The sequence below is a fragment of the Nerophis lumbriciformis genome, linkage group LG15 (genome assembly GCF_033978685.3).
Source record: "Nerophis lumbriciformis linkage group LG15, RoL_Nlum_v2.1, whole genome shotgun sequence".
NCBI classification, from domain to species: Eukaryota; Metazoa; Chordata; class Actinopteri; order Syngnathiformes; family Syngnathidae; genus Nerophis; species Nerophis lumbriciformis.
The window spans coordinates 7,972,586-7,992,463 of NC_084562.2; the positions used below are offsets into that span (position 1 = coordinate 7,972,586).

The 19,878-nt window shown below is 38.3% G+C and overlaps 1 protein-coding gene across 1 annotated transcript in view; it reads right to left on the minus strand.

Moving 5' to 3' along the window:
* Positions 1-2,773: 2,773 nt before the first annotated feature.
* The window catches only part of coro2ba (coronin, actin binding protein, 2Ba), a 116,402-nt gene continuing 99,297 nt past the window's right edge, over positions 2,774-19,878 (minus strand). Inside the window, exons 6-12 of the mRNA XM_061974916.2 lie at positions 17,736-17,852; positions 17,536-17,640; positions 10,729-10,825; positions 8,734-8,846; positions 8,535-8,625; positions 6,276-6,415; positions 2,774-4,031 (exon numbers count right to left, since the gene is read on the minus strand). Of these exons, the coding sequence (XP_061830900.2) occupies positions 3,897-4,031; positions 6,276-6,415; positions 8,535-8,625; positions 8,734-8,846; positions 10,729-10,825; positions 17,536-17,640; positions 17,736-17,852 (798 nt within the window). The 3' untranslated portion in view covers positions 2,774-3,896. The remainder of the gene's footprint in view (positions 4,032-6,275; positions 6,416-8,534; positions 8,626-8,733; positions 8,847-10,728; positions 10,826-17,535; positions 17,641-17,735; positions 17,853-19,878) is intronic.

Consider the following 19,878-nt stretch of genomic DNA (forward strand, 5'->3'; position numbering starts at 1 on the left):
GAAAAGAACTATCCGGATTGTTATAGGCACAAAGTTCAAAAGCCAGCATCTGTGATGGTATGGGGGTGTATTAGTGCCCAAGGCATGGGTAACTTGAACATCTGTGAAGGCACCATTGATGCTGAAAGGTACATACATGTTTTGGAGCAACATATGTTGCCATCCAAGCAATGTTATCATGGACGCCCCTGCTTATTTTAGCAAGACAATGCCAAGCCACGTGTTACATCAACGTGGCTTCATAGTAAAAGAGTGCGGGTACTAGACTGGCCTGCCTGTAGTCCAGACCTGTCTCCCATTGAAAATGTGTGACGCAATATGAAGCCTAAAATACCACAACAGAGACCCCGGACTGTTGAACAACTTAAGCTGTACATCAAGCAAGAATGGGAAATAATTCCACCTGAAAAGCTTCAAAAATTGGTCTCCCCGGTTCCCAAACATTTACTGAGTGTTGTTAAAAGGAAAGGCCATGTAACACAGTGGTAAAAATGCCTCTGTGCCAACTTTTTTGCAATGTGTTGCTGCCATTAAATTCTAAGTTAATGATTATTTGCACACAAAAAAATTAAGTTTCTCAGTTCAAACATTAAATATCTTGTCTTTGCAGTCAATTCAATTGAATACAAGTTGAAAGGGATTTGCAAATCATTATATTCTGCTTTTATTTACAAATTACACAACGTGCCAACTTAACTGGTTTTGGGTTTTGTATAACACCAAGTCATCTGTTAACTTCTTCATATATATGAAACTAGAATGTAGAGATGTAACAATGGAAAAATTTCCTATCACGATTAAAGTGGCCAAAATTATCATGGTGATTATGGTGGTATTGTTGAATGTGCTCATAGTGTACTTATACACACGCTGAAATCTTTTAACCAAGTTTTATAAAATAATAAAACAGGTACACCGTATACTTTCTTGGCAGAAGAAACAGTAAACATTGTTCTGGCTTCATAAAAGCAATATTATTTTTATTGTGTTCAAATGGTCATCTTCTTCCATTTAAATTTGCTATAGAATTTATTTATTATTATTTTTAAATACATTTAAATTGGGTATTTACTTTGTTTCACTTCCGGTTTTAGTGACGTCAAGTGATTTCGCTTCCGGTTAAATACCCTTCGTCTAATAGTTTCAGCACTTTATGCGAAGACACTGCAGGACAGCCTTTTATGTTTAATGTGAGTATCTTAGTTGTTCAGACAGTAATGTGTTCATTTAAGTTAAAATTGGCGTATGACATTTTTCAATGGGGAAATACGTTATTTGTCTATTGTGTCCATGTTAGCATTTAGGCTAGTTAGCGAGTTGACGCTCGTCATTCCATAATGGACCAGTTCGAAGTTGGCTTCTGCGCATGTCCAATATATCGGGGTCAAAGTTCGTGAGGAATAAGCCAAGCCAAGCAACTCCATGCTTTTGTAGTGAACTTCGTCAGTTCGTGGTTTGTTTTTACTCTTTAGCGTGAATAGTAGTAGATAAATTCCTGAATTATTGCTTATTCCGCGTCGTGTATATTTTTTAATATGCCGAAGACAATTTGTGCAATTGTAGGATGTTCTAATAGTACATATCACCTCGCAAGATGGAACAAACTATGACATTCATGAGTATTATTTTGACTTAGGAAGATGTGTTTGTGATCCACCATTCAAACAGTACCTGTTTCCAAAAGATCCAGACATGAAAATAAAATGGATTAAGGCCATTAATAGGAAATTTTAGAATGCTAATAACAAGTGGGTGGACTCGAAGCCTACAAAAGACTCAGGGATCTGCAGTAAACATTATATATGTGTGGTTTTATCCATCCATCCATTTTCTACCGCTTGTCCCTTTTTGGGGTCGCGGAGGGTGCTGGAGCCTATCTCAGCTGCATTCGGGCGGAAGGCGGGGTACACCCTGGACAAGTCGCCACCTCATCACAGGGCCAACACAGACAATCAAGGTTTTTCGATCGTTTTAATTTAATACGGCCATACTAACTGTCGGGAGTTTTACGCGGTTATTACTATTTATGGTTACATCCCTACTAGAATGGCATATTTTTACATCTCGAAGCATTATTTGCCATTTTACATGCTTCTCCCCCTGACTACACAGTTTTCCAAACACCCTACAGGTGTCCAAACACCCTACAGGTGTCCTAACACCCTACAGGTGTCCTAACACCCTACAGGTGTCCTAACACCCTACAGGTGTCCTAACACCCTACAGGTGTCCTAACACCCTACAGGTTAAAATATGTAGTGTGCAGTAGTTTTCCTAAACCTGTCCGTCTATTACAGACTCAAATCAGGGTTTGTACGGTCATGGAAAAACATGGACAAGTTTTGGAAATTTTAAAATGCAATCCCCAGTAGTTTTGTTTTTTCTCCAAAGTTTTGGAAAAGTCAAAAGTTTCATTATTCCTAACAAAATCAATGTGTATTAACAAACTGTAAATTCTAAAAATACTATTACAAAAAAATGGAATAAAATAAAAAATCTAAGGTGGGGAATGTTAAAATGCACAATATTTATTTTTAAGCGGATTCAGATACGACTTCCTGCTTCCCAAGAATGATAGCAATAACTGATTAACATATTTAGGTTTTTTTAAATGTAGTTTCTGTACACCTTTTTAAATTTTTTTTTTTTTTTAAAGCAGCACAAACGCTTTGATATGCTTTTAAAACAACAGACTTTGGAGACGTTATGAAAAATCTTTGATGAAAAAGTGTACAAACTGATGAATAAATACTGGGAAAAAAAATACACACCGTTGAACAAAATCAACCTTTACTAAAACTCATTTCATTTTCTACACATACAGCTGACAATATTTTCTTTCTAAAACCACAATTCCAAGTTTGAAAATGTCTCTAAATTGCTGTTGTCAGGGCTGTAATTATTATAATTAGTTACTAAAGGGAAAACATATGTACAGTATGCTGTAAAACAGGTGATATCCTTTTGAAACTATCATAGGCAGCGCAAAATTACAGTTACTAGTGAATAACATAACATGGTTTATATTAACAGTGATGTAGTTAACTAAAATATTGATTATTGGGAATATATTATATATACTGTACACACCTTATCTGCAGTTAGGATGTCATTGACAAAATATCAAACCCACATTGTAAAGTGTATTATTAGCAGTAGTTATTTTTTTAAATGAGCAACCTTTTAATGTACGCCCATTTTTTTAATGAAAAAAAATGGACTTTTTAATATTGAATGTGTGAGGTTAGGTTCAACAACAGTGTAAACATTCAGAATCTATCAAGCATCACAATCATTACTTGCCCACCCAAAATGTTTATAGAAAAAAAGAAATAAATAGAAGCAAATGTACACACTGTAACCCCCTTCTTCAAAATGAGCCCTAAAACCAAATATTCCCTTAAGGCTTTGCAGCACGGGCTCCCAGCCTCCTCTTGTTAACTGTTGTGCAGTGGTATATAAATTCAGCATGAATGTGACAGTGCCTCCCGCCCAAATAACATGTGGGCCATTTTGAGATGAGTGTGTAGGTCGTTGCAAACACGCCGCAGTACAGTTTAAGGCCTCGAGGAAGAAAAATAGCAGTCGGTTGTTTTTTTTAACCTCATAATGGGCGATAAATTTGAGAGCTTTAAAAAAAAAAAAAAAAAAAAAAGCTTCTTGAAAATTACTGGCCAATGCTGAGGTAAAAATGTGCAGTAATTCATCACAACACCCAATTCATAGTCGTTAAAATAACAATAACATCTTCCCCCATCGATGCAAAGCTCCATTATGAAATATACAATATTGTAGTAATCAAAATACATGTGTCAGGACAGTAGTATCTATTAAACAAGGAGGAGGTCATCGGAGGTCCGTGCTGGAGGAAAAGCAGGTGGCTTATTTGTCAGAGGTTAAATGTTGTTGGGGCTGACGTTCTTCATGTTGTTAAGTTCCAGCTCGAGCTGGCGTATGCGCACGTCCTTGGTGGTCAACTCTTCCTTCAGCCGTCGCAGCTCGTCTTGTTGCCGGAAGAACATTCGCAGGAGCTGCATCAGGAAAGAGAAAACGTGCATAAACAAATAGTAACATGGAGGGACTGTTGTTTTTAAGACAATTAACGAAGAATACAGTTTCAGCTTTTCATTCGAAAATAAGTGTACCTTATTTTCCGGACCATAGGGCGCACTGGATTATAAAGCACACCGCCGATGAATTGTCTATTTTTGCTCTTTTTTCATATATTAGGCACACAGATTATATTATTTTATTTTTAAATTAAAAACACTTCTTTGTGGTCTCCATAACATGTAATGGTGGTTCTTTGGTCAAAATGTTGCATAGATTATGTTTTACAGATCATCTTCAAGCCACTTTCTGACCGTCGCTTCTGGATGCGCCGTTTCGTGGGCGGTCTTATTTACGTGGCTCACCTTCGGCAGAGTCTTCTCCCCGTCATCTTTGTTGTGGCGGTGTAGCGTGCAAGGATGGGAGTGGAAGAAGTGTCAAAAGATAGCGCTAACTGTTTTAATGACATTCAGACTTTACTTCAATCAATAACGGAGCAGCATCTCCTCATCCGGAAACACAGGAAATGTTTTCCCTCAAAAACAGTCCTCTAATAACTAAAGTTCCGTGGGTGAATAATGTAAACTCACTACACCGGTATGTTTTAGCGCTTTCATGGCGAGTTTACTGACAGATATAAGTAAGAACTTTACACTACTTTATATTACAAATGGCAACATCAGAGGATGAATGTCACATAAGAAGATAGAGAAAAAGAAGAAGCTTATCGACTCGCGGACGTGCTCAATTTTTCAGGACTTTTACAGATCCCAAATACAGAAGGTAAGAAAAGTTTCTGCATGCAGGTGAATGAACGGACAAATCTTTACATTACGTTTGTATGTAAATCTCTTTATAATACATGTGTATGTGAAAGGACAGACAGCTGTTTTACATTACAGGTAAAAGCCAGTAAATTAGAATATTTTGAAAAACTTGATTTGCGTTGACCCTGGATCTCAGGAAACAGAGTGGACCGACACCAGCAGATGACATGGCACCCCAAACCATCACTGATGGTGGAAACTTTACACTAGACTTCAGGCAACGTGGATCCTGTGCCTCTCCTGTCTTCCTCCAGACTCTGGGACCTCGATTTCCAAAGGAAATGCAAAATTTGCATGGTTGGGTGATGGTTTGGGGTGCCATGTCATCTGCTGGTGTCGGTCCACTCTGTTTCCTGAGATCCAGGGTCAACGCAGCCGTCTACCAGCAAGTTTTAGAGCACTTCATGCTTCCTGCTGCTGACCTGCTCTATGGAGATGGAGATTTCAAGTTCCAACAGGACTTGGCGCCTGCACACAGCGCAAAATCTACCCGTGCCTGGTTTACGGACCATGGTATTTCTGTTCTAAATTGGCCCGCCAACTCCCCTGACCTTAGCCCCATAGAAAATCTGTGGGGTATTGTGAAAAGGAAGATGCAGAATGCCAGACCCAAAAACGCAGAAGAGTTGAAGGCCACTATCAGAGCAACCTGGGCTCTCATAACACCTGAGCAGTGCCAGAAACTCATCGACTCCATGCCACGCCGCATTAACGCAGTAATTGAGGCAAAAGGAGCTCCAACCAAGTATTGCGTATTGTACATGCTCATATTTTTCATTTTCATACTTTTCAGTTGGCCAACATTTCTAAAAATCCCTTTTTTGTATTAGCCTTAAGTAATATTCTAATTTTGTGACACACGGAATTTTGGATTTTCATTTGTTGCCACTTCAAATCATCAAAATTAAATGAAATAAACATTTGAATGCATCAGTCTGTGTGCAATGAATATATATAATGTACAAGTTACACCTTTTGAATGCAATTACTGAAATAAATCAAGTTTTTCAAAATATTCTAATTTACTGGCTTTTACCTGTATGTGTGAGCATAAATGGGCAAATCTGTTGCATTCTGTGAGTGAATGGACAAACTGGTGAGGCATGCAACAAGCAAATAAATAGAGCGGTTAAATAATTTTTTAACCCATACTAAAGTGATCTGAACTTTTTCATCATACCCTTGCTTTATATTCCAAAGTGTAAAAAAAAAAAAAATCATATTGTACATACTAACAAAAACAGATTTTTATAGTATAAACATACAGTATACATTTTTATACGAACTAATATGGGAGTGTAAATTGTTGTAATATATACTGATGTTATAAGTACATGTTGCCTTTGAAGCAGTACATACTTAGCTCCAGATCTAAATTGTAATCTCCTACAGTAGTACCTCATTCTCTGTCCTTGGTGGTACGTTCTCCAATAAGTCGATGCCATTCACGACCACACTTTTCTTCTCCTTCACCGGAGCCTTGAACACAAGCTTGTTTGGTCGGTGGTAGCCATCCTTTAGGGACATTAAAACTGGGTCTGTGTGCACAAACAAGCCAAACAGAGAAGCCATCGATCCCAATGTTACAAAACATATGTTGTAATTATCATCCACTAAAAGTATTACAGCATTTGTACACTGGAGCGTATAGCGATCTAACAGCGGGGACGAAATGTGGATTTCAAAAGTTGGGGGGGACACAACCGACTTGTGCACAGGGGGGCACGGTTTGAAGGGATTAGATGCATGTTTTGGAGTGTGGGTGTCCAAAGTGCAGTTCGAGGACCATTTGTCGACATTCCGACAATAAAATTGCCTTTGTGTCAAAATAGTGGGTAATTTTTTTTTTAAATCATGCAAATCATTTAATGTGAAAAATCATGATTAATCACAATTCAAGCGAATAATTTGAGTTTTACGAATAATTTGACAGCACTAGTAAAATGTACGGTTTGAAAAAAAGACGATGCAATGAGAAAAAGCTGACATTTTGATACTAATAATTGATATTATGCATTGTCACCTAAATCAACAAAACCGACACGTTTTGACTTAAAAAATATTGTCTTTATTTTGCACCAAATGGTTTAGCATATCTATAGATTGTTGTTTTTGCATGTTCTTAACTTTTTGGGAATTTTTCCCATTAATCACAATCCATTTGTAAGACAAGAACAAGTATTTTATTTAAATTATTTTATGCATTCTAAGTCAAAATATATGGCAAGCACAAGGTGGCCAACAATTCAGCTAATGGGAATCATCTATTGTGCCAATAAAGCCCTCTAAAAGAACATTCCAAACCGCCAACAAACACTACATTTATACATTGTAACTTGCATATTAACCAAGTATTAGTGATATTGCTATTAAAAGCGCTAACTCCGTAGAACTACTTTTAGCCATGATCACAGAGCGGAAACTAGCTTATTCAGTAATTAACTCTGAGTTGGTAAAAGTTAATTACAGATTTTAAATCATGCCTTTTTCACCGGTATAGTGGAAAGTTGTGGCCAAAAACAGAAGTTGGTGAACTTTGACACTCAACTTAGACCCAAAGATTGCGATAAAGACACGTTGGCGACCAACTCTTATTTATTTATTTATTTTTTTAACATGCGTGAGGATTATGATCATTTTTCATGTAAATGGGAAGATATGAACATCCAATCAGTCGGCATCCCAGTGAGAGCAGACTTTGTACAGTAAGTGATTGTTTTATTATGTTCGTAGTTTGTATTTCTTGTTAAGCACTTAGCAACAATGCTCCTTGCTGAATTTGCTTATTACTCATTTTCTAAAACGTATAGCTCCTCCCTATATTCAGGCTAAAACACCTGTTTTTGGAGCAATGTGAATGAGAAACCATCCATCCATCCATTTTCTACCGCTTATTCCCTTCGGGGTAGCGGGGGGCGCTGGAACCTATCTCAGCTACAATCGGGCGGAAGGCGGGGTACACCCTGGACAAGTCGCCACCTCATCGCAGAGCCAACACAGATAGACAGACAACATTCACACACTAGGGCCAACTAATTGTCATATAATTTATTTTTTGTACAAAATAACAAAATGTAAATATTCAACTTTACTTCGGTTTTTCTAAATTGCATTATGATTTAGTGTAATGTTTACCTGTCAGGGGATCAAACCATATCTGCTGAAACAAAAGACTGATACTTTCGCCATCACCCTACTTAATTACAAATAATCCAGAAGCTATTTGCGTTCTTATTCGCTTAACGCAAGTCTTTGTCAACATGACTACCTTTATGTGGAGCACTAGAGTCTTTTTTTGGATTTTTTAAATTTATCTTACTTGTTAGTGTTTCATATTGTCGTGTGGAGGCCACCTCGCTCTTATCTTGCATTTGACCGTTGAAAAATTAGTCAGCCTCTGCATGCTGTCAATCATTGTCACGCAGCCCCAGAAAGCCAATCATTGAGCTTGTGGGCAGTCTAAACAGACATGCCTTTCCACCCTGCACTAGTGTTTGACTTGTCTCCATTCAATAGCGTAACGTTATTTTGGGACATTAAAAGTGCAGGTAACATATGTCTTCCCTCTCATCCCCCAAATTACATGACAGAGATGTGTCACTTGTAGGACACTTTAGTCTGTCTTAGTTACATATAAAGTATATGTATATTTTTTACCTCTGTTAACACCGCTAAGCCACTCGCTGGCGGAAAGAGCTGGTTCAGTTCCTGATGTCATGGGGTAGAGGTCCTCCTGGTATGAGTCTGACTGCAAAACATAATGACTTTTAATCAGGGATACATGGCTGAAAATACTTCCTAACACAAATGATCTATTTAGATGCTGCAGTTTATTAGAAGCTGATTTCACACAGACCCTTCTTGGCACAATCATTGAAATAGGCTCGATCATGCCCTTCAGGGTGACCAGCTTGTAGAAGCGGTACACCTCGCAAGCGCCCACGTGCAGCCCGTGCTTTGGCATCACACCTGGAGAGGAGAGTTAATATTGTCAGACTTACAGTGGATCACATAAATAATGGAAGAAAAAAAACATTTGAGCAAAAAATAAATAAAAGTTAAGACAAGGTAAAACAAAAGTGATCTGAAAAGTAGAATAAGTAATAAAATAATTAAAAATAAATGTGTAAATTTAAATTTGAAAGAGTTAGTACATCTGAAGTTGGGAATTTATTCGAATGGATGAATGCGAAAACATTTTACCAGCTGTAGCTGTTGTGATTGCTGTGCAGATAAGTTATGTAATCAATTTAAGTTTACAAAAATCCATCTGTCCTTATACTTGGAAAATAGCTAAAATTGGGCCGCTATTCAAAAATAAGAAGGAACCCTTTTCTGGTGAAAAAAAACAAAAAACCCAACAACAACAAAAACACACGAGGCCCATAAGTGTTTTACACATTTTGAGTAAGTAATTGAATATAAACAAAATCATTGTATCATGTATTTCAGTACAACAAATGTTGCATCTAAAACCGGTCACTCCACAACTACATATTTGGCTCAGATAACTGGTTCAAATTATATTTAAAATAAAATGATTGTTGGAACTGTAATTGATCATGGCATTTTACTGGAAAAGTTAACATGTAATGGTTTTTAAAAACATGTTAATGATTGGATTAATAGCTATCTTACCAATAGGAAATTTACTGTCATGTTTAATGGAAGTAATTCTGATGTACACATTCTTTGTTGTGGTGTGCCGCAAAGGAGTTGCCTTAGGGCAATTTTATTTTCTATTTTCTCAAATACTTTGCTTTTTGTTTTAGGGACCCTAATCTTTCTATACGCTGATGATTCTAATATTTACTAAATTATGCCGAACTTAGCATTTAAATGCTGAACTAAAATTGATTCAAAATTGAATGAAAGAAAACAGAATCATTAATAATGCACAGAGCATGTATGCTGTTAGGCTCCAAATATATTTTAAAATAATCGCTTGTGCTAAATTTGACAGGAGTTTAAATCGGAAAAAACATTAACATCAAGTTTTACTAAAATGGACAAAAGTATGGCAGTAATAAAGCATTGTAAACAATGTATACCTAATAGTGTCATGACAACTTTAGTTGAATCATTAGTTTTCAGAAACATTTTGTAAAATATTAAGACATTAAACAAAATTATTTTATTTTGTATTTGGTTTAATTTTAGTTTCTAACTGGATTGTGTGCAAATAATTGTATTTTTATGGCTATTGTGTGAACCTATACTAGCATAACAATTGTATGTACTTAATATGGATTATTTTCAATGAGGTGTTATTTGTCATGTACGGTAGGGAAAGGATTCATTTGGCCCCATTTTTGTATGGATGTCACGTGAGAGGTAGGTGGGGGGTTAATCATTTTGCAATGCAGTCTGCTGAAAATGATGGAAAGTGCCATTCTACATAGCAACTGACGCTGTGGTCAAAATTGGAATTGCCACAAAACACATTTTAAGATATTCAACTGCCGTCTGGTGGCTAAAGTGGATAGTGCACCCCCGATCCCCTGATATCGTCACGTTTTATGGGTCAGTTAAATCGCGACAAATGGGGCCATATGAATCCCCTTTACCTTAATGTTGTACATAAAAACGTTTTTGAAATGTTAAACCCCAGGAAGAATAGGGACTGCTATTGCAGCAGTTAATGGGGATCTTAATAAACAAACAAGCACTAGAAAAGCAATAGACTGTTTTACTTGAGAATGTTTTCAGTTCAAATCCTATTTGCCATGCAAGCAGAACCTGTTTCTATTGTGAAACACTGGCTTTTTAACCTGTGACTACAGACTAAAAAAAAGTGGGCAGTGGCTGTGTTTGAGCCCCTGTCAGAGGTGATGATGTATAGCTGACTTACCTAATCCTTTCTGAGGGGCTTGGGACCGGAACTCCATTAAGTACTGAATGAATGGTTTCTCAGTGGTGACCTCAAAGTAACGGATGTTGCCGTCTCCCTAGTAAAAGTGGCACGACAGGGTAAAATGTCTTGGTGTTTGAATTAAAAGTTGGACTGTAATAGCAAAACTGTGCTGACTGCACATTTTGTCATGTCAAAGACATGCACTACTTGTAAAAGAAAAAGTTGGGGACATTCGGCTTTCAGGTCCGGATGGGCATAATCTGCAGTATATGTTGTGACTTATTTTTGTATTAATGTGACATTGGTAGTATCAATATTTAATCGCATTTGTGGGAAAAGTTATTTGAATGGAAACGGTACAAAAAACGTTTTGTTTATGTGTATTGCTTTGGTTAACCGGAGATACCTTTAATGTGAAGGGCACATGATGTTTTCAGTGTGTGTCTGACGTCTTTACTACTAACAAGAAGTAATTTTTCTACTAAAGATGGGTACCTTTTACGTTTGAAACTATACGTTACCAATTTCCAGTCCCCTTGGGATTCGATATTAAGTATTTCTTACACTTCTGAGTGTCGTTTGCAAGTATCATACAGTAGACTTTGTATGCAGTTGCAATTCCAAGATGTTAGACGGCAGTAGTGTATAGTCTATGGTGCGTTGCCTACTCAGAAAGTAGTCTTTGCCCTTAAGCTGAAAAACGAGTCTTTTGTTGCGCATTAAAAGTATTTAATTAAGTCTTGTACTTAAACACCAGCTGTTGATTGTAACGTGCAACTTGGTTATAGTTTTCATTACCAAATTTAAAGGTGTTGAAATCGCTGTGTTAATGGCAATCAGTAGAATGTCTATGGCAACTCCAATATAAACTAGCATCGAGCAAGCGTATTTCGAAAAGTGGAGCCTTACTTTACTTGTGAGCACTTTCTTCATTTGTTGGCATGGAAAATAGCAACATTACTTCGAGAGAGTCAGAGCCTCAGTGCTGCTTGGGTGCTCGTTTTTCCCGCCAAGTGTTTGCGTCGTCCGAGTCTGCAACCGCATATGATGTCATGTGCAACTAAGGTATCAAAATATGGCACAGTTTGATTTTACTGGAATCGATAGCCGGTAGTACCGATGGAATTCGGTTGGTGCCTATAAAAGTACATAATTGGGTACCCATCCCTAGTTACTACTATGTCATAGCTTTTCAATTAAAAAAGGTGTTGTTTGAGTTCAGCTAAAGACAACCTCCTGTGTCGTTATTGCGAAGCTTTCACTCTGCTACACTATAACCTTTACCCACTTTGACCATCTCTAAACTTGTTCACAACTTGCTCTTCTCTAACAAGGACATTTTTTTTGCAAAGTTCATACGATATGCATTTCTGCGACTCTTTCAGTTTCTCCGCATTGCTGTTGCAACCTACTGATGACACTCTAAGCCAGGGGTCGGGAACCTTTTTGGCTGAGAGTCATGAAAGCCAAATATTTTAAAATGTATTTCCGTGAGAGCCATATATAATTTTTTAACACTGAATACAACTAGATGCGTGCATTTTTAAGTAAGACCAACATTTTTTGAGTATAATAAGTCTCTTATTCTTTTTAATAACATTGTTATTCTGAAGCTAACCAATAATAAATAAAATACTTCTTACTATTAATGCGACTTCTTGAACAAGTGCGGTAGAAAACGGATGGATGGATTAAAATGCATGAAAATGTTTTATATTTTGAACGTTATTTTTAACACTGTGATTACCAGCGGAATTATTAATTACTTATCGTGTTAAGCAATGTCAGCCAAGATTTATCTGAGAGCCAGATGCAGTCATCAAAAGAGCCACATCTGGCTCTAGAGCCATAGGTTCCCTAACCCTGCTCTAAGCTCAATGGCCATTTACCTCTGAGAACATCCTATTTGAAGCCTCACAATGGCAAGATACTGATAATCTGCGTTAGGTCTGGTCCTGGTCTCATGATGTCGTAATGTAAACAGCGTGATAAAGAGGACTGTTTGAATACCATTTCAAGTTGCACTAGGAACTGTATTTATTGAACCATTCAATGATTACGCATATACTGTAGATGATTTTATAGGCACTCAGCAAATTCTTTCAGTACTACTGGGTATCGATTCACCTAAAATCTATATTTTGATACTTTTGTTGCATTTTCAGCCAGCTCAAACCCTTGGCGGGGAAACAAGCACTCAAGCAGTACTCAGAGCGGACCCAGTCGGACAGTTTTCCATGCCAACATCGCAAGTATGCCTGATAAAAAACACTTAAATGTATAGTAAGGCTCCACTTTTCCAAAATGTGCTAGCTTAATGCTAATTTACATTGGTTTTGCCATATACATGCTTCTGATTAGCATGAGTTATTTTACGTGGCAATTTCACAATCTACAAATTGTTCAATTGTAGTTTCAAAATTGAAACTACAACTAAGATCTACATTACAATCAAACAGCTGGTGTGTAACAAGTACAATACTTACAGTGTAAACACTGCTTAGGACACAACAAAAGACTAGTCTCAGCTTAATGGAAAAGACTACTTCCTGACTAGGCAACACACCGTAGCCTATACACTGCCATCTAACGTCTTGGAATTGCAACTGCATGCAAAGTCTACAATATAATACTTGCAAATGAGACTCTTAAATGTAAGAAATCATGATATAACAACTGGACAGCACAGTTATTATCAGTTCACTGTTAAATGGGCTGTTTAAAACATTTCCACAGGTGCCTAGAGGGCGCTAACTTTCCAATGTAGTTTCAGCGTTATAGCCCTCCCACTTACTGTTTCTAAGATGTAATGACGTAACTACGTATGTACGTATCTGCACGCACACTGGCTTTGGGTTTTAATGGCTAATAATAGCAATTGGGATATTTAACGTTAGCTGTCATTAAATGTAATGTATTATATCATAACAACAACACATCTATCCATTCATTCATAACAACATGACTGCAAATTGACCATTGCTTCTCTCGGACTGCTTTTGTATTCTGACAGTAATAAGCACTAATTATTTTTGTTAAGGCCGGAAAACAGTTTTCAAACAATTGTGTTCTTTTAAACTACCAATGGTAACTTAAGATAGCCGATGGTGTTCTTGTTATATTTTTGGATTTGAGAAATGCAACTGTAAGCAAGTTGCAAACAGCCCCTTTAACTGGTAAATAAAAATGAGATTGTATCATTCAACACATAAACACACCAAAGTACCAAAAATTGGTACTATTGAATACCTGTATGGATTCCCAGGTACCGGGAATAGGTTGTATTCCCTTGACGTCATGTCTGGCTCATTAAATATGCGAGGCTTGAGGTGGTGGTAAAACGAGCATCTGTTGACTAGGGCTGCAACAACTAATCGATTAAATCGATTAAAATCGATTATAAAAAATAGTTGGCGATTAATTTAGTCAGATTCGTTGGATCTATGCTATGCGCAGAGGCAATTTTTTTATTTAACTTTTTTTTATTTTTATAAACCTTTATTTATAAACTGCAACATGTACAAACAGCTAAGAAACAATAATCAAAATAAGTATGGTGCCAGTATGCTGTTTTTTTCCAATAAAATACTGGAAAGGATAGAAATGTAGTTTGTCTCTTTTATCCGATTAATCGAAGTAATAATCGACAGATTAATCGATTATCAAATTAATCGTCAGTTGCAGCCCTACTGTTGACGTAATGCTCGAGGCGACATATTTGCCATTCTCGAAGAAAAATGCTCTATGCTTGTGTTGTTTTAGGCTGTTGGAACCGTGCAAATCGCGAAAAGAACAAACGTTTCTTTGGAGTTCCTCGAGAGGTAATCAAGAAGAGCGAAAGATGTCAAGATTTTCGGAAAAGCGATGACAGTAGTGGGTCTTGAATATAGCTCTCCAGACCAAAGGAGCAGAGTCGAACGCGCAAGTTTGTAGTGATCACTTTGTTATAGGGGAACATTATCACAATTTCAGAAGGGTTAAAACCATTAAAAATCAGTTCCCAGTGGCTTATTTTATTTTTCGAAGATTTTTTCAAAATTTTACCCATCACGCAGTATCCCTAAAAAAAGCTTCAAAGTGCCTGATTTTAACCATCGTTATATACACCTGTCCATTTTCCTGTGACGTCACACAGTGATGCCAATACAAACAAACATGGCGGATAGAACAGCAAGCTATAGCGACATTAGCTCGGATTCAGACTCGGATTTTAGCGGCTTAAGCGATTCAACAGATTACGCATGTATTGAAACGGATGGTTGTAGTGTGGAGGCAGGTAGCGAAAACGAAATTGAAGAAGAAACTGAAGCTATTGAGCCATATCGGTTTGAACCGTATGCAAGCGAAACCGACGAAAACGACACGACAGCCAGCGACACGGGAGAAAGCGAGGACGAATTCGGCGATCGCCTTCTAACCAACGATTGGTATGTGTTTGTTTGGCATTAAAGGAAACTAACAACTATGAACTAGGTTTACAGCATATGAAATACATTTGGCAACAACATGCACTTTGAGAGTGCAGACAGCCCATTTCAGGCGCGCTAAGAACATATATTTTTCTCCACGATGTCAGCACTCAGGTTAACCATACCTAAATAGACACAAAATACTGCATTACACAAGACTACCCGAATGTACTCGAATGATTGAAAAAAATAAATGTTTTTAAGCTAAATTATTGGTAAACACAGTTTGTGTATAATAATTTACGTAAAACCGCAAGTACTGAATAAAGTTTTCATCAATTAATATATTCTGTAGACATACCCTCATCCGCTCTCTTTTCCTGAAAGCTGATCTGTCCAGTTTTGGAGTTGATGTCAGCATCTGCTTTGAGTGTCGCAGGATATCCACACATTCTTGCCATCTCTGTCGTAGCATAGCTTTTGTCGGTAAAGTGTGCGGAACAAACGACTGACCATTTCGTCGGCTTTCCCCACAGCCTCGTATTTTGAACAAATTTCGTCCAATTTCTTGCCACTTTCGCATCTTTGGGCCACTGGTGCAACTTGAATCCGTCCCTGTTCGTGTTGTTACACCCTCCGACAACACACCGACGAAAGTGAGAAAATGGCGGATTGCTTCCCGATGTGACGTCACATTGTGACGTCATCGCTCCGAGAGCGAATAATAGAAAGGCGTTTAATTCGCCAAAATTCACCCATTTAGAGTTCGGAAATCGGTTAAAAAAATATATGGTCTTTTTTCTGCAACATCAAGGTATATATTGACGCTTACATAGGTCTGGTGATAATGTTCCCCTTTAAAAGGTTTGTTTAATATAACGTTTAGTAGTTCCAATTTAAGTATTGTGTTGAATTATTTGTATGTTATCTTGTTTCAAAATTCTTAAAACTCGTTTTTGCTAAGAGTGTTTCATAATCCACCAACTCGGCGAGTCTAAATAAAATAAATCAAAATGTGAGAAAAACGTAAAAGAGTTAAGCTTTTACCATAACCATACATGAAGCGTTCAGCACATACACAACGTTGAGATCTCCAGTTATATCTTGATATTAAGACGTGAAAAACGGTGCGTACTTATAACGACGCGTGCAACAACAAGATCAATGCAACAGGGCCGACACCAGGTCTTCAGTGGTGTCTCCGATTACCCTTGAGTGGTTAACATAATTGGAAAAAGAAACAGTGAATCAAAGCTTTCAAGTGCTACTTGAGTTTTTTTACAAGGACGCGTCCTTGCAAGAGCATCAGATAGTCCTCGAGATCAGTCGATAAACCTTTTTTTTTTTTTTTTAAACGTACAGGGATAGATTCCATTGCATAGTTAGATGTTCTTTTACTCGTATCTGCTTTTAGAGGTCAAATCTAGGCCCCTTAGTTAAGCCCCCCGTAGTTTGCACGCTATTTTCTGCACAGTATCCATGTTGGTTTGGTTGACCACCGAAAAGTCACGTGACTGAATACAAGCTATTGGTTCAGATGTAAAAGTTGCCATTCCTACACACATCTGTTGTGAATTTTGCTTTTCAGTACCTTGTTGGAGAGAAGCAAGTTGTGTAAAAAGTAGTAAAACACATTGAACAGCTACGTTCACCTGTACAAATTAAAGTGTAGTTTTGCTCCATCCTGAAGTTTCAGCCAAAAGGTGGATATAGTCCTGAACATATTGTGAGTAGTATATGCATCCTTGCCAACCCTCCCGATTTTCCCGGGAGACTCCCGAATTTCAGTGCACCTCCCGAAAATCTCCCGGGGCAACCATTCTCCCGAATTTCTCCCGATTTCCACCCGGACAACAATATTGGGGGCGTGCCTTAAAGGCATTACCTTTAGCGTCCTCTACAACCTGTCGTCACGTCCGCTTTTCCTCCATACAAACAGCGTGCCGGCCCAGTCACATAATATAAGCATTTTTTACACACACATCAGTGAATGCAAGGCATGCTTAATCAATAGCCATACAGGTCACGCTGAGGGTGGCCGTATAAACAACTGTTACAAATATGCGCCACACTGTGAACCCACACCAAACAAGAATGACAAACACATTTCGGAAGAACATCCGCACCGTAATACAACATAAACACAACACAACAAATACCCAGAACCCCTTGCAGCACTAACTCTTCCGGGACACTACAATATAGACCCCCCCGCTACCACCAAACCCCGCCGCACCCCCCATCTCCAGAATACGGAGGTCTAAAGGTTGGCAAGTATGAGTATATGTGACCAGTGTCAAAATATTAATCAGTACAGTACGGAATTATTTGTGTTTCTATTATCATATTTTTATGTTATGATAGTTATTCAAATGAAAATGCGAGTATAGCTGACCTTGCCTGCCAGGTATAACATGTGTGTGTCAGCATCGTAGAAGGGGAACAACAGCCCTGAAAGACCGTCTATGTCCTCCTCCACTATTGGCATGGACAGATCCTCCTGGAAAAGAGCGAACAAAACCACATTGACGCAACACAAACACACAGCCTTGCTTCGACGTTATGGAAACGTGCCACGCTGAGGAGTTAACAGACCTGATCCCAAAGGGCAATCTGACGTGTGTTCCAACGAGAGACGCCTGTGGTGAGTAGTCGCTTCAGGTTACCCAGGAAAACCACTCGGTTTACGCGGTGGTTCTTGTAGCTGGCTTGCTGGCGGAGCGACACAAAGACAGTGGAGCTTCAGTGGGATGCTCAAACTAAAATAGATTCATGTACTGCAGGGATTTTCAACTCAATTGTTTTGGAGGGGCACATGTCCAGAAAGCCAGGACTTCTCGCTTCACTATTAGTTTGCAAATACATCAAATATGCTATTTTAATCCATTTCTAATGGATAAAGCTTTAGCCTGGACAAGAGGTCATCAGGTGGTCCCCAACGTTCACCGAGTGTTTCGACCCTTAACCACAACACTCTCCGGTCGGTGGGTCAGCAGTGATTGGCCAGATCACTGCCCCTCTCATCCAGGCTTCCAGCTATTGTCCTCTCTTTTATGCCAGAGCCAACAGGAGGCTCTCTCTGCCGCTTAGTCTTATATTGTATATTCCGTAGAACCATACAGTAGACATTTAATGTTGGTCTACTTATTTTTTTTCAGTTACAGGAGCGCTCTGCTATTTTTAAGAACCTTCTGGAAAAAGTCTAGTCAAAAATCATCTCTATAATAGAAGTCTAGTGTTTTTAAGAGTCTGCTGCAAAAATGTGAGTGTCTGACAAGTTTGTTGAACTGAACTTGTGGGGCCACCAGTTGAATAGCACAAATTATGAAAAAAAAAAAAGAGAGGACCTAACATGGAACCTTGAGGAACACCACTAGTATAAGTAAAGAGGTTGAAAAAATGACTACTGACTGCATCTGAAGTAAACAAGCTACAGCAACACCTTAGATCAAAGGTGTCAAACTCATTTTAGATCAGGGGCCACATGGAGAAAAATCTACTCCCAGTGAAAATAAAGACAACTTCAGATTGTTTTCTTTGTTTAAAAATGGAACAAGCAGATTCTGAAAATGTACAAATCATAATGTTTTTGGGAATTTTTTACACTTACATGTTGCGGTTAATAATACTATTTGATTTTTATTTGTCATTATTCATACTTTCTGAATAAATTATAATAATAATAATAATAACTGGGATTTATATAGCGCTTTTCTAAGTACCCAAAGTCGCTTTACATATAGAACCCATCAGTCATTCACACCTGGTGGTGGTAAGCTACTTTCATAGCCACAGCTGCCCTGGGGTAGACTGACGGAAGCGTGGCTGCAATTTGCGCCAACGGCCCCTCCGACCACCACCTATCATTCAATTCACCGGTGTGAATGGCACCGGGGGCAAAGGGTGAAGTGTCCCGCCCAAGGACACAACGGCAGCGATTTTTTTTTTTTGGATGGTAAGAGGCGGGGAGCGAACCTGCAACCCTCAGGTTTCTGGCACAGTTGCTCTACCCACTACGCCATGCCGCCCAAATTACGTGATAATGTTCAACAGTCAACTCCATCCATCCATTTTCTACCGCTTGTCCCATTCGGGGTCGTTGGGGGTGCTGGAGCCTATCTCAGCTGCTTCGGGCGGAAGGCGGGGTACACCCTGGACAAGTCGCCACCTCATCGCAGGCCCAACACAGATAGACAGACAACATTCAACTCATTGGTGTTAATTTTCAATCTATAAAGATAAATAAGTAATATCAAAATCAAATTACAGGATGTTATTTTTGTAGTTTACTCATTTTCCTCAACTGGTGCACTAACATCATGTGTTTTTTTTTTTTTTTACATATGTAGCATCATCTACAAAGATACAAAGAATTGCTATTGCGACATCTAGTGGACACATTTAGAACAGCAGTTTCTGTCATTCAAAAATTTCAGCAAATTTTTATACTTAGCAAACTCATCCCGCGGGCCGGATAAAACCTGCCTGATCCGTCCCGCGGGCCGTACGTTTGACACCCCTGCCTTAGATTCATAAATCATCACATTACTAAAAAATGTCAATGCGAGGATCTGCCAATGTGTGGTCCAAGTTCCTCCAAACCAGGGAAGTCAAACCTACGGCAGGTTTTATCCGGCCTGAGAGATGAGTTTACCAAGTATAAAAATTAGCCTAAATTTGGAATGAAAGAAACTGCTGTCCTAAATGTGTCCACTGGATGTCGCAATAGCAATTTTTT